The sequence below is a fragment of the Bombina bombina genome, chromosome 3 (genome assembly GCF_027579735.1).
Source record: "Bombina bombina isolate aBomBom1 chromosome 3, aBomBom1.pri, whole genome shotgun sequence".
Classification (NCBI taxonomy): Eukaryota; Metazoa; Chordata; class Amphibia; order Anura; family Bombinatoridae; genus Bombina; species Bombina bombina.
In genome coordinates, this window is record NC_069501.1 from 205,498,687 (window position 1) to 205,511,621 (window position 12,935).

At 39.6% G+C, this 12,935-nt stretch overlaps 1 protein-coding gene and 1 long non-coding RNA gene across 3 annotated transcripts in view; one reads left to right on the forward strand and one right to left on the reverse strand.

Annotated features, from left to right (window-relative positions):
- The first annotated feature begins 5,814 nt into the window (after positions 1-5,814).
- ASPA (aspartoacylase) overlaps positions 5,815-12,935 on the forward strand; it is an 87,959-nt gene continuing 80,838 nt past the window's right edge. The window contains exons 1-3 of one of the 2 annotated variants that reach the window (XM_053706090.1): positions 5,815-5,963; positions 6,223-6,341; positions 6,678-6,922. In XM_053706090.1, the coding sequence (XP_053562065.1) occupies positions 6,333-6,341; positions 6,678-6,922 (254 nt within the window). In that variant the 5' untranslated portion in view covers positions 5,815-5,963; positions 6,223-6,332. The remainder of the gene's footprint in view (positions 5,964-6,222; positions 6,342-6,677; positions 6,923-12,935) is intronic. The other variant, XM_053706091.1, reaches the window with a different exon arrangement.
- The window catches only part of LOC128653044 (uncharacterized), a 52,472-nt gene continuing 46,031 nt past the window's right edge, over positions 6,495-12,935 (reverse strand). Inside the window, exon 2 of the long non-coding RNA XR_008401330.1 lies at positions 6,495-6,855. This is a non-coding gene — a long non-coding RNA (uncharacterized LOC128653044). The remainder of the gene's footprint in view (positions 6,856-12,935) is intronic.

Sequence of the window (12,935 nt, forward strand, 5' to 3'; positions counted from 1 at the left end):
CAGAAATTTTGCATGCTAGGTACAACTCAGCAGGACGGAGCAGCGCCAATCTTTCTTCAAGTATGCAGGAAGATGGCGACTCTTTATGGATTGATGAATATTACAGTGATTTTGGTGAGGAGGATGAACAGCAAGCGTCTATATCAGGACCAGTTTCAACGGAACAGGTAAGGGATTTGGATGTATTAACTCAATTAATTAGGGCTTTAGTTCCTGAGGGTAGTAGTTTTAAGGGTAATGTGAGAGGTAATTGGCCTGTTGTAGAAGCTGAGGTTAGGGAGCAGTTGGGTCATGCTAGCCTTGATAGGGGTTTTTGAGATGATAGTTTAAGTTCCAATGTTAGAGGGTTAGCTAACAGGGATTACGCATCCTCTCAGTCTCAGGATATTCAAGGTGAAAGGAAGAGGCAGGAGAGCAGATCCAGGATACCAGTGTCACGGCGGTGGATAAGGTCCCGTTCGCCTATTAATTACAGAAAGAGTCAGGAAACAGGAGATTCTTCAGTATGGGGAACTCTGGATAGACAGTCAAGGGATAAACGGAGATCCAGAAGGGAACCCCTGAGAAAAGGAGATATAAAGAAAGAGAGAGTCTGAGACAGGGCAGCGAGTCAGTACGGCTGGAGACAAGGAGTGAGACGGGCACATCAAGGCAGACCCTTAAAGTTCCCATTAATGCAGGTGAGAGTATTGGTGCCGTTTCTGTCCCTAATGTGAGTGTTTCTGATGCTAGGTATGATATGATGTTGAAAGGTTTGAAAGAGCTTGTTTCTCAGCTTGAAAGCAGCTAAAATTCCAGCGTTGGAGGCCCTTCGGGTCCTGTTGGTGTATGGGTTGCCCAGAATGTGGCTTCTGGGGGTGGTCCCCTGGAGCAGGCTAGTTCTGTGGTGTCTGGTAGCTCGAGTGTGGTTAGTCAATTTAGGGTGTCTGATCAAGCATTTAGGTGCCCATGCTTGTGTTCAGTTGGTCCTCTGGGCATTCATTTAGCCAAGGAGGTTAAAGAAAAGATTTGGAGGAGGGAGTTTGTGGAAATATTTTCACTTCTTCCCATTGATCAAATCTTTGACATTAAGGATGATTCCAAAAGTGAATCGGGAAAAAAAGAGGAGGATGAGCGTAGGAGGAGATTTAGGAAACTGCCTAAAACATTGTCTAACTGGTCAAAGGCTTTTTGTATTTTGGCTAGTGTAATTGGTGAGAAGAACCCTGAGTTATGTTCTTCTGTATTTTGTTAACTGGACGAGATTGCCAGCGCCTGCCATACATATGGCGGTCTCGCCTGGTGGAAGTATGACGAGCAGTTCCGTCAGCGGTTGGTGTTTCGGCCCGAAATGAGATGGGACGATAGGGACATGGGCATATGGTTAGAGCTTATGACTCCATTAAGGTCGGGACAGCCCTTTCGTGGACCGGGGGGGTGGAAGCAGTGCCCCCTCTATGGCATCCTCAGCAGTGGCCTTTAGGAAAGGGCTTTGTTTTCAGTTCAATGAAGGGGTCTGTAAGTTCGGATCAGCTTGTAAATACAAGCATGAGTGTTCCTTCTGCGGTGGAAACCATTCAAGTTCCAAATGCTTTAAGAAAGCTAAATCCTTCTCGAAAGGTGACAGCATTGTTCAAAGCCAAGACGCCAGTGAGGGTAAGAAGGATGGCGCCTTGGTTAAGATTATACGGTAGAAGAAAGGGTAAGGCTGTTGATGCGGAAATTCTGTATAAAGGTTTTAGTGATGGTTTTTGTATTCCGTTTATTGAAGGTATCAAATCTGTTTTTTCAGGGAACTTAAAGTCTGCGGTGGATTTTCCTGATGTGGTGGTGGAAAAAATTCAGAAGGAAATCTCTTTGGGCAGAATGGCTGGTCCTTTTTCGGTCCCTCCGTTAGAGAATTTAAGAGTGTCTCCTTTGGGTGTTGTTCCTAAGGTTCCGAATCAGTTCAGATTGATTCATCATTTGTCTTTTCCAAAAGGTTTTTCGGTAAATGATGGTATTGATCCTGAGTTATCTGCGGTCAGATACACTTCTTTTGATAAGGCTTTGGACTTAGTAAGGGAAGCTGGTCCTAACGCCTTGTTGGCGAAAGTGGATATTGAGTCGGCATTCAGGCTTTTACCTGTTCATCCTTCTTGCTATCACTTGTTGGGCTGTTTTGTTGAAGGTTCATATTTTGTGGACTTATGTTTACCTATGGGCTGCTCCATTTCTTGTTCTTACTTTGAGAAATGTAGTTGTTTTGTGGAATGGGTAGTCAAACAGATTTCGGGGCTGTCATCGGTCATTCATTATTTGGATGATTTCCTTTTTGTGGGCCCTGCTGGGCAGAATTCATGTCAAATGCTTATGGATTCTTTTCTGGTGGTTGCTAGGGATTTTGGTATCCCCATAGCTTGTGAAAAACAGAAGGCCCTTCCTCTGTACTTAGTTTTTTGGGTATATGCATTGATGCTGTATCTATGGAATGTAGGCTTCCTGTAGAAAAGATTTGTGATTTGGTTTGTTCAATTGATGTGGCTCTTATGAGGAAGAAGCTTTCCTTAAGGGAAATTCAATCTTTGGTTGGTAAGCTAAATTTTGCATGTAAGATCATTCCAGTTGGCAGAATCTTTTGCAGAAGGCTGTCTCTAGCTACTGTTGGAGTTAAAATTCCTCATTTTAGGATCCGTTTATCTGTTCAAGTGAAGGAAGATTTGAGGGTATGGAAGGCTTTCTTAAAGGATTTCAATGGTAGATCCTTGATTCAGGCTCCTGAGATTTTAAATGGTGAGCTTCATTTATTCACTGATGCTTCTGGGGCACATGGTTTTGGAGCCCTGTTCGGGAGTAAATGGTGTGCTGGTTCATGGCCGGAGGCTTGGACTGTTTCTGGTTTAACAAAAAATCTTGTTTTTCTAGAATTATTTCCGCTAGTGGTAGCTTTAAAGATTTGGGGTGTTGAATTTGAAAACAGAAAAGTGTTTTTTCATTTGGATAATATGGGGGTTGTTTTTGCTATCAACCGTCTGTCATCCAGTTCAAAACCTGTGATTGGGTTGCTCAGGATGTTTGTTTTTGAATGTCTGAAGCATAATGTTTATTTTAGAGCTATTCATGTACCTGGAAAAGAGAATGTGGGGGCTGACGCTCTTTCTCGTTTTCAGTGGCGGAGATTTCGGGAGGCAGTACCAAATGCAGAAAGTATCAGTTCTCCTTGCCCAGAAGAAATGTGGTATCTGAGTTTCCTAGAATGTTGAGATTGGTGAGGGGAGCGTTAGCTCCAAGTACTTGGAAAGCGTATTTGTCAGTGTGGGTGCAATGGCTTAATAAGCTAGCTTTGGTTAATAAGGAGAATGGGGATATCGGTTTGCTTTTGGATTGGATTGAGGAATGGAGAGAGAAAAATATGTCTAAATCTATGGTTCAGCGTAACATGACTGCTTTATCTTTTTTGCTTAAGCTTTTGGGTTGGGTTGATTTGTCAAAAAACTTTTGTGTGCGCATGGCTGTTAGAAGTTTGGTTCAGGGTAGGATTTCGTTAAATAAAAGACGGCCTTTGTTTTTTTTCCATTTTGGAAAGATTAGTTAATGTGCTTCCCGTGGTTTGTTTTTCTCATTTTGAGGTGTTGTTATTTAGGGTGGCATTTTTACTAGCGTTTTTTGGGGCTTTTAGGATTTCTGAATTGGTTGCTGCAAATTGTTGGAGTTGTGGGGGTCTATATTATCAGGATGTTGGGTTGAATCCCCGTGAGGTTCTGTTATGGTTGAGAAAATCAAAAACCAACCAGGTGGGTAAAGGTTGCTGGATTAGTTTGAGTGATATTGGGGGTGTGTGCTGCCCGGTTACGGCAGTTAGGGAATTTTTATCTCTCCGTGATGGTATTATTGGTAGCCCGCTATTGATTCATGAAAATGGTTCTTCTATATCCCGTTTTCAGTTTGAATCAGTGATGAAAAAAGCCTTAAAGGTGATTGGTGTGAATGGAAAGGATTTTGGTTGCCATTCTTTCAGAATTGGTGCAGCAACAGAAGCAAGCATTTCGGGTTTGAATGTTGGTGCGGTGAAGAAAATTGGGAGGTGGAAATCTGATTGTTTTAGGTTATATGTTAGGCCAGATTTAGTGTGATAGTTTTTTGCTTTAGCAGGTCCTCTTCACTGTTGGATCGTGGGCCACTCATATATTTATTGGGCAAGAAAAGCGGCTTCAGTCAAAAAGTCAGGGATTCAACTTAGCTGTTCTGCTGAACAAGTTTTAATTAAATGGTTTGGTTTAGAGGCATGAAATGGGATCAGTTATTAGGTCAGGTTATTAGTTGGGCTAGGCTTTTTCATCTTCCTGATATTTTAATTGTTCATGCAGGAGGTAATGACCTAGGTTTCATGGCACAGAAGAGTTTGATTGATATGATAAAGCGGGATGTCATTAGGCTAAGGGAATTATTTCCTTGCATTATCATGGTGTGGTCTGACATTGAATGCAGGCTGTGCTGGAGATCAGCATGGGATGTAAAAAGATTGGATTCATCTAGAAAGAAGGTCAATAGGACGATCACTAGTTTTGTGTCCAGAATGGGGGTTTTTGGAATTCGGCAAGTGGAATTTGAAGGAGAATCTGGTAGATGCTTTTTCTTAAAAGACGGTGTGCACTTTAATGAAATTGGACTACATCTTTTTAATTTTAATATTAGCGAGGGGGTGAAAAAAGCCTTAGCCCTGTGGGTTTGTGCTCGAAAGTAGTTCGAGCAGTGGCGGGGTGCTAGCCTGAAAGTTTAAATAATTATTGTGGGTACCTCCTCATGTATGGGGAGAGGTTATGGCTGGGGGCGTGCCTGGCGGAGCGCCAGTGGAAGGCACGTTATGTGAATTAGGGCAAGCACCTTTAAGTGTTATTGTTGTTTTAATAAAGTTTAAATTCATTTAATTTGAATAATAAATATGGGCTGCAGCCTTTTTCATCCATTTTTTTCTGTGTCCGTGTCTCTTATTTATTATTATAATGCCTAGATGTGTGGCCAATCGGGCGCCGAATGAATGCCTATGTGAGGAGGGGCCAATGACCTCACTCTAGGCATAGGGGCGTGGTTTAATGAGCCGTTGCTCACTCGTTGGTTTCCAGAGCAGGAGTGAAGACCTGTGAAGAAAGTGGCCCTCCCTCCCTCCCCTTTTTGGTAAGTGGTTGTCGCAGCTGTTGCGGGGTGCTAGCCTGAAAGTTTAAATAATTATTGTGGGTACCTCCTCATGTATGGGGAGAGGTTATGGCTGGGGGCGTGCCTGGTGGAGCGCCAGTGGAAGGCACGTTATGTGAATTAGGGCAAGCACCTTTAAGTGTTATTGTTGTTTTAATAAAGTTTAAATTAATTTAATTTGAATAATAAATACGGGCTGCAGCCTTTTTCACCCATTTTTTGTCTTTTATTTATTATTATAATGCCTAGATGTGTGGTCAAAGGTGGCAACCCTAGTTAGGGACAGAGGAATAGGGACAGGGACAGAGATAGAGGGATAGGGACAGAGGAATAAGGATAGGTACAGAGGGATAGGGATAGATGGATAGGATAGGTATTTCATTAAACATTTTGGCCCATGTACACGGGCTTTACCACTAGTATAAAATAAAACAAAAACAGATCTTTTTTGTATTAATCAAAAATAAACATAATCGCGAAAAATAATTTAGTATTTATATTGCAAATCATTCCTATTCCTTAAACGGTTAAAGCTACAAAAATATGTTAAATCCAGTAAATTTTAGAATGTAAATGAAAAAAGCACCAGGCATGCAATATGTGGTACATAGGTTAGCACAAAGAAAAGCCAGTCAGAGCTCTCTGTCAGGGCATGCTCAGTATAAGCAGTCAGCAAACACCATACAGTAATTCCTATAGTATTTCCTTCTTGTTACTGACAGAGTTCATGCGAGGTAATTCCAGCATAAGGGGACTGAGAGAGTTCACGCGAGGTAATTCCAGCATAAGGGGACTGAGAGAGTTCACGCGAGGTAATTCCAGCATAAGAGAGGAGGGTATTGATAGACAGCCTGTGATATTTATCTATGTGTAATGATTTGTTTACTTGCAGAATGCTGAAAAAATTAAAATGATGAAATTTAAACATCAGCAAAAATGCAAACAAGTAATTGGGAGAGAGAAACTCTGTGGTTATTACAACACATGACAGCTGCATGTTATTTTATTTTTTGCTGTGTCTTACTGTTAGTGAAAAACTGCACAAACTGCTTTTTTTTTGTTTATTCACAGGACTTCTAATCAATAGTTAACTTTTGAAGCTATCCTAATGAGACCAATGATCAGCCTGTTTGCACACACAGTGCAAGATTTGCTACGGAGCTTTTCCTTAAAAAAAACCTATGGCTGGGGTGAGTAACAGGCGTGTTTGCTTCTTTTCTGCAAGTGCTGAGCTGTTTGTTCTTGGAAAAGTTTCAAAGGGCAATAAGTTAGTAGCTACTAGTACAGACTCAAGAAGCCTTTAGTAGAAATAGCTGTTCAAATAGACTCAGAGGAGACAGATTGCATTTTACAGATTGAACAGGTAATTTATTTGTGTTTTCTCAACTTATTTTTACTAAAATGCAGAAGTAAAACATTTTCACAAAACACAGAAGTGAAAACCTTTTCAGGACTTATTAGGAATCGTCTGCTTTCATGGTAATCTTCCTGCTTTCATTCTGTGTTTACACTTCTCTCTGTTGTAGCATTTTCAAGTCATGGCTTTCAGCACTGCCATCCATCCTGTGCGTAAAGTTGCTATATTTGGTGGCACTCATGGAAATGAGTTATCAGGGGTCTTTCTTGTTAAACACTGGTTAAAACATGGAGAGGAGGTTGCAAGGCGTGGTATGGAGGTGAGACCATTTATTACCAACCCAAGAGCTGTGGAGAAATGTATTAGATATATTGACACTGACCTGAACAGAGTATTTGATTCACAAAATCTTAGGTAAGAATAAATGTGTGGGATTTTTTTAAATAAAGATAGTTGATGCTTAAAAGGCACAGTTATCAAAGACATTTATATTTTCTAAGTTTTATATATATAAAAGGAGTTTGCTTCAAATATATACTGTATATGTGTGTATGTATATGTGTATATATATAAAATCATCTACTGTTATAGGAAATAATTATTTGAGACAGAGAGGATATTACTGATTTCAAAAGGTCTGAGTATAGTGCTGGTATTTTTAAATTAAATTTAAAGGGGCACAAATATGTTCCATTATTTTAAAGCATCACAGCTATTCCAGAATGTAAAGGGTTTATTTTTTTATTTTTTTTACATGTTCTTGCAAATATTAATTCATCTAATTTTTCCACTATTACCTTTTTTTTGTTTTCTTCATCTAAAAGGAAGGGGTGGTTTTATGAACCAAGACATTATGTCTTATATAGAGTGTGCTTATAACAATGCTTTGCCTAAGTATTGGCTGAAAACCTAATTGTGCATGCACAAAACCAACAAAATGCCTGTCTTAAATGCACTGCTCAGTTAATTTTAGCTTTTTGATAGACTTTAAACTAAAAACAATGTTGCAAGTGAATGTATAAAAAGATCAAACAAAGTGTAAGTTTAATTTAAAAAGTAACATTTTGATTCAACACTATTCTACAAATCATATTAAAAGTTGAGTCTATTTACTGTGTTTCTAATACATTTTATTTTTAAACAAAATGTCTTATCTACATATTTAACTGCTGCAAAGTGGTGACGGGAATATGTACGTATTCCACTCATGATTGGTTTACTAGCCGTATGCTTATTTGGAGTTGTAATGCACTGCAACAGGGTGCATGGCTGTCACCATGGGTCTGATTCTCTAAAGCTGTTTTGTCTTGTGAGATTCTATAAGGCACATCATCAGTATTATGAGGCCCCTAAGTGATTGTTTAAAAGGTATTTTTTTTATTCCACTGCAAAAATTAGGTTTGCAGCATTGCTGTACTTGTAAGATCTATAAGCAAATGTCTCCATATTACCAAGCAGAGAACCAGTCCTTTTTTCTTTGGAATTGAGATATTTTTACAACATAGCCAAAACAGTATCCTGCTGAATATTGTCCATAAAGTAACATATGTAATGACAGATGCTAAGTCATTTTCCCAGAGCATTCTGTTATATGATTTTCATGTAACTGCACGTTTTTAAGCATATCTTATTTATCAGTTACACTTTATCTGGATATGATCTTATGATAACATATTCAAACATCAATTTCAAAAAGGCAACTTGTGTGCTTGAACTTATGATTGCACAAGTACTCGCGTGTGCAGCCCCACCCAAACAATTGCATAATAAGAGAGCTTGTTATTTATCCTAGATGAATGAGTTTTAAAGGGACATTAAACCCAATCCATTTTATTTCATAATTCAGACAGAGCATAGAATTTTAAACAACATTCCAATTTACTTCTATTATCTAATTTGCTTTATTCTTTAGATATCCTTAGTTAAAGAAATAGCAATGCACACGGGTGAGCCAATCAAATGAGGCATCTATGTGCAGCCACCAATCAGAAGCTACTGAGCCTATCTAGATATGCTTTTAAGGAAAAAATATCAAGAGAATGAAGCAAATTAGATAATAGAAGTAAATTAGAAAGTTGTTTAAAATGGTATTCTCTATCTGTATAATGAAAGAAAAAATGTGGGTTTAATGTCCCTTTAAGTTAATTTAGGAACTTCTGCTTCTTAGTTTGTGGCTGCAGGCCTGTGTTGTGCTTTTCTCTAAGTACAGGTGTCTTAGCCCTGGTATATTGGCCTCAAGTTAACCATAAGGGGACACTGAACCCAATTTTTTTTTTCTTTCGGGATTCAGATAGAGCATGCAATTTTAAACAACTTTCTAATTTACTCCTATTATCAATTTTTCTTCATTCTCTTGCTTTCTTTATTTGAAAAATAAGGCATCTAAGCTATTTTCTTGGTTCAGAACCATGGAAAGCACTTGTTTATTGGTAGGTGAATATACCCACCAATCAGAAAGAACAACACAGTGTGTTCACCAAAAATGGGCTGGCATCTAAACTTACATTCTTGCATTTCAAATAAAGATACCAAGAGAATGAAAATAATTTGATAATAGCAGTAAATTAGAAAGTTGCTTAAAATTTCATGCTCTATCTGAATCACAATAGAAAAAAAATGGGGTTCAATGTCCCTTTAAGCAGGTCATAGAGCAATGAGACATGGGTGAGTCAACTAGTTATATTCCTCTTCTTCCATCCTTCATGGATCAAAACCCTTTCACATGATATTCATGCCTGTCTGGGTTAGACAACAATATAGGCCTCCATATCAAGTCATCTCCCTCTTACCATCATGCACTGGTTAAGATCTCTTCCTGGTTCAGTCTTTGCTAGATCCTGAACCTTCACTTTCTTTTTCTTTTACCAACATAACCTCACTGTTAGGATTTTACAGATGTGCATTTAAACAATTTAATATCATAATGTATCAAGACAATTTTAGATGACCATACATATATTTACAGATTTTATCCAATTATTTTTAATGTAATTAGTAAGCAGGAGTAGGTAGCATTTGAGAATATCATCTGTAAAAGAAAAATACAAACAGAAAATAGCAAAATTTTGCATGCTCAAAAATATCATCAGGACAAGAAAAAAAGCCCACACATAGCCACAATATTTTATATTGAGCAAGAACAAAAACTTTAAAGATATAAAAAAAAATAAAAAAATAATAATAATAAATATATATATATATATATATAAATTTGTGATTCAGATAGATGCAGATATCCTCAAACTTTCATACAACACACACACAACACACACCACACACTTTCATACAACAAACGCCACACACTTTCATACAATACACACTCACACAACACACACCAAACACTTTCATACAACACACACTGACACAACACACCACACACTTTCATACAACACACACTCATACAACACACACACACCACACACTCATACAACACACACACACACTTTCATACAACACACACCACACACTTTCATACAACACACACACAACACACACCACACACTTTCATACAACACACACACAACACACAGCACACACTTTCATACAACACACACTCACACACACCACACCAACCTCGTACAACACACACCACACATCCTCCGACAACACACACACACATACACCACACACTCTCATACAACACAAACCACACACTCTCATACAACACAAACCATACACTCTCATACAACACAAATCACACACTCGCACACACCACATCACACTCATTCAACACACACCACACATCCTCCGACAACACACACACACATACACCACACACTCTCATACAACACAAACCACACACTCTCATACAACACAAACCATACACTCTCATACAACACAAATCACACACTCGCACACACCACATCACACTCATACAACACACACCACACTCTCATTTCACACACGCACACTCTCATACAACTCACACACACCACCCACGCACTCTCTCATACAACTCTCTCACACACACTCTCATACAACAGGCACCACACACTTTCATACCACACCCACTTTCACAAATCATACAAACACCATGCAAACACTCATACAACACACACCCCACGCACGCACTCACACAACACACATGCTTCTTCAAAACGTTCTTCAAACTTTTTTTTCCAAGACCCAGTACAATGATACCACATACTTTTTGCGATCATATTTTTATGCTTGGTCTGAACATTTTTGGATAATATACAAGAAGATTGCTGCAAATGTTTGCAAAGTGACTAAAATGTGTGTCAAACTAGAAAATGTTGTTAAAGGTAATGACAAACACTCTCTCATAGGACACATACAGCTAAAGCAGACTCTCCAATGTGTGTATGTATGTGTATATATATGTATATATATGTATGTATATATATATATATATATATATATATGTATGTGTGTGTATATATATGTATGTGGAGAGAGAGTGGGAGAGAGAGTGGGAGAGAGAGTGGGAGAGAGAGTGGGAGAGAGAGTGGGAGAGAGAGTGGGAGAGAGAGTGGGAGAGAGAGTGGGGAGAGAGAGAGAGAGAGACGAGAAAAAAACAAAACAAAAAAAAAAAACCCATTGTGTAAACCATTTACAAATCTAAACAAGTCAGGAGACTTGCTTTAAACCCAGAAACTCTCTGACTAAACTGTTTCCAATGCAGCAAAGGAATCTGGGTAAGATATGCAAATGAGGTTCACAATAACTCACCTTTTTACTTTTAGCCTGCTTTTTAAGACAGACTTCCCTTTATGCCATAGCACAAGTGTACTAACCCTAGCTAAGCATTAAAGCTGTGTAAAAGTCAGTAGTTATGAGTTTTATGGTACAACGCCGTAACATAAAACTCATAACTAAAGTGCTAAAAAGTACACTAACACCCATAAACTACCTATTAACCCCTAAACCGAGGCCCTCCCGCATCGCAAACACTATAATAAAAGTTTTAACCCCTAATCTGCCGCTCCGGACACCGTCGTCACCTACATTATATTTATGAACCCCTAATCTGCTGCCCCCGACATCGCAGACACCTACATTATATGTATTAACCCCTAATCTGCTGCCCCCAACATCTACATATTATTTATTAACCCCTAATCTGCTGCCCCCAACGTCGCCGCCACTATATTAAAGTTATTAACCCCTAAATCTAAGTCTAACCCTAACACCCCCTAACTTAAATATAATTACAATAAATCTAAATAAATATTCCTATCATTAACTAAATTATTTTAAAAAAAATTGTGCATTTAAAAAAAAACCTGTTTTTTGATTGTGTTAAATAATAGCAGTCCGTTTCCTTCACACGTGTGCGTTTCAGTGCCTGCCTGCCAGGGCACAGTGTCACCCCAGTGCAACTCATATCTGGTGTAACAGTAGTGTACATTTAAAAAAAAAAAAAACATCAGTTTTTTGACTGTGAAATAATAGCAGTCAGTTTCCTTCACACATGTGCGTTTCAGTGCCTGCCAGGGCACAGTGTCACACCAATACAACTCATATCTGGTGTAACAGTAGTGTACATTTAAAAAAAAAAAAAAAAAAATACAATTTTGACTGTAATACATTGAATAGCAGTTAGTTGTCTGCAAGCGTGTGTGTCAGGCCTACAGCGCCTACTCTGCCAACTTCTGCCAGTGCACAGTGCCACTCATATCTGTTGTCACAGTAGCTTGCACGCATAGTACCACTAATCGAAAAAAAAATGACAAGCAGAGGCAGGCCACCCCGCAGGGGCCGTCATGGTCGTGGTGCTGGGATTCCCTTTGGCCCTAGAATAATGCCCAGTGTTCAGAGGCCACGTACCCCGAACTCGAACAGTTCTGAGGACATAGTTGACTGGCTAACACAGGACACCCAATCTTCTACAGCTTCCGCTCGGAACCTTGACACACCATCCTCCTCCAGCTTAGCTTCGGGCACCTCTCAAGTTACCACTCACCCGCCTGGCGCCACCACCAACACTAGCACCACAGCCGCTTCACTTGATCTGTCAGAGGAGTTATTTACACATCAGTTGGAAGAAATGAGTGATAGTGATGCGCAACCATTATTGCCAGAGGATGTAGATAACAGGGATATGTCTCAGTCAGGCAGCATTACACACATGGACGTACGGTGTGATGATGATGATGATGTTGTACCCGCTGCTGCTTCCTTTGTTGAGTTGTCAGATACAAGTGAAGCGGTTGATGATGACGATGCGTCCGTGGATGTCACGTGGGTGCCCGCTAGAAGAGAAGAAGAAGAGGGGGAAAGTTCAGATGGGGAGACAGAGAGGAGGAGGAGACGAGTTGGAAGGAGGGGGAGGTCATCGCAAGGAGCTAGTGGTACAGTCAGACAGCATGCATCGGCACCCTGGGTCAGCCAGACAGCACGCCAATCAGCGCATGCTGTTGCCACCACCAGAATGCCGTCATTGCAGAGCTCAGCAGTGTGGCAT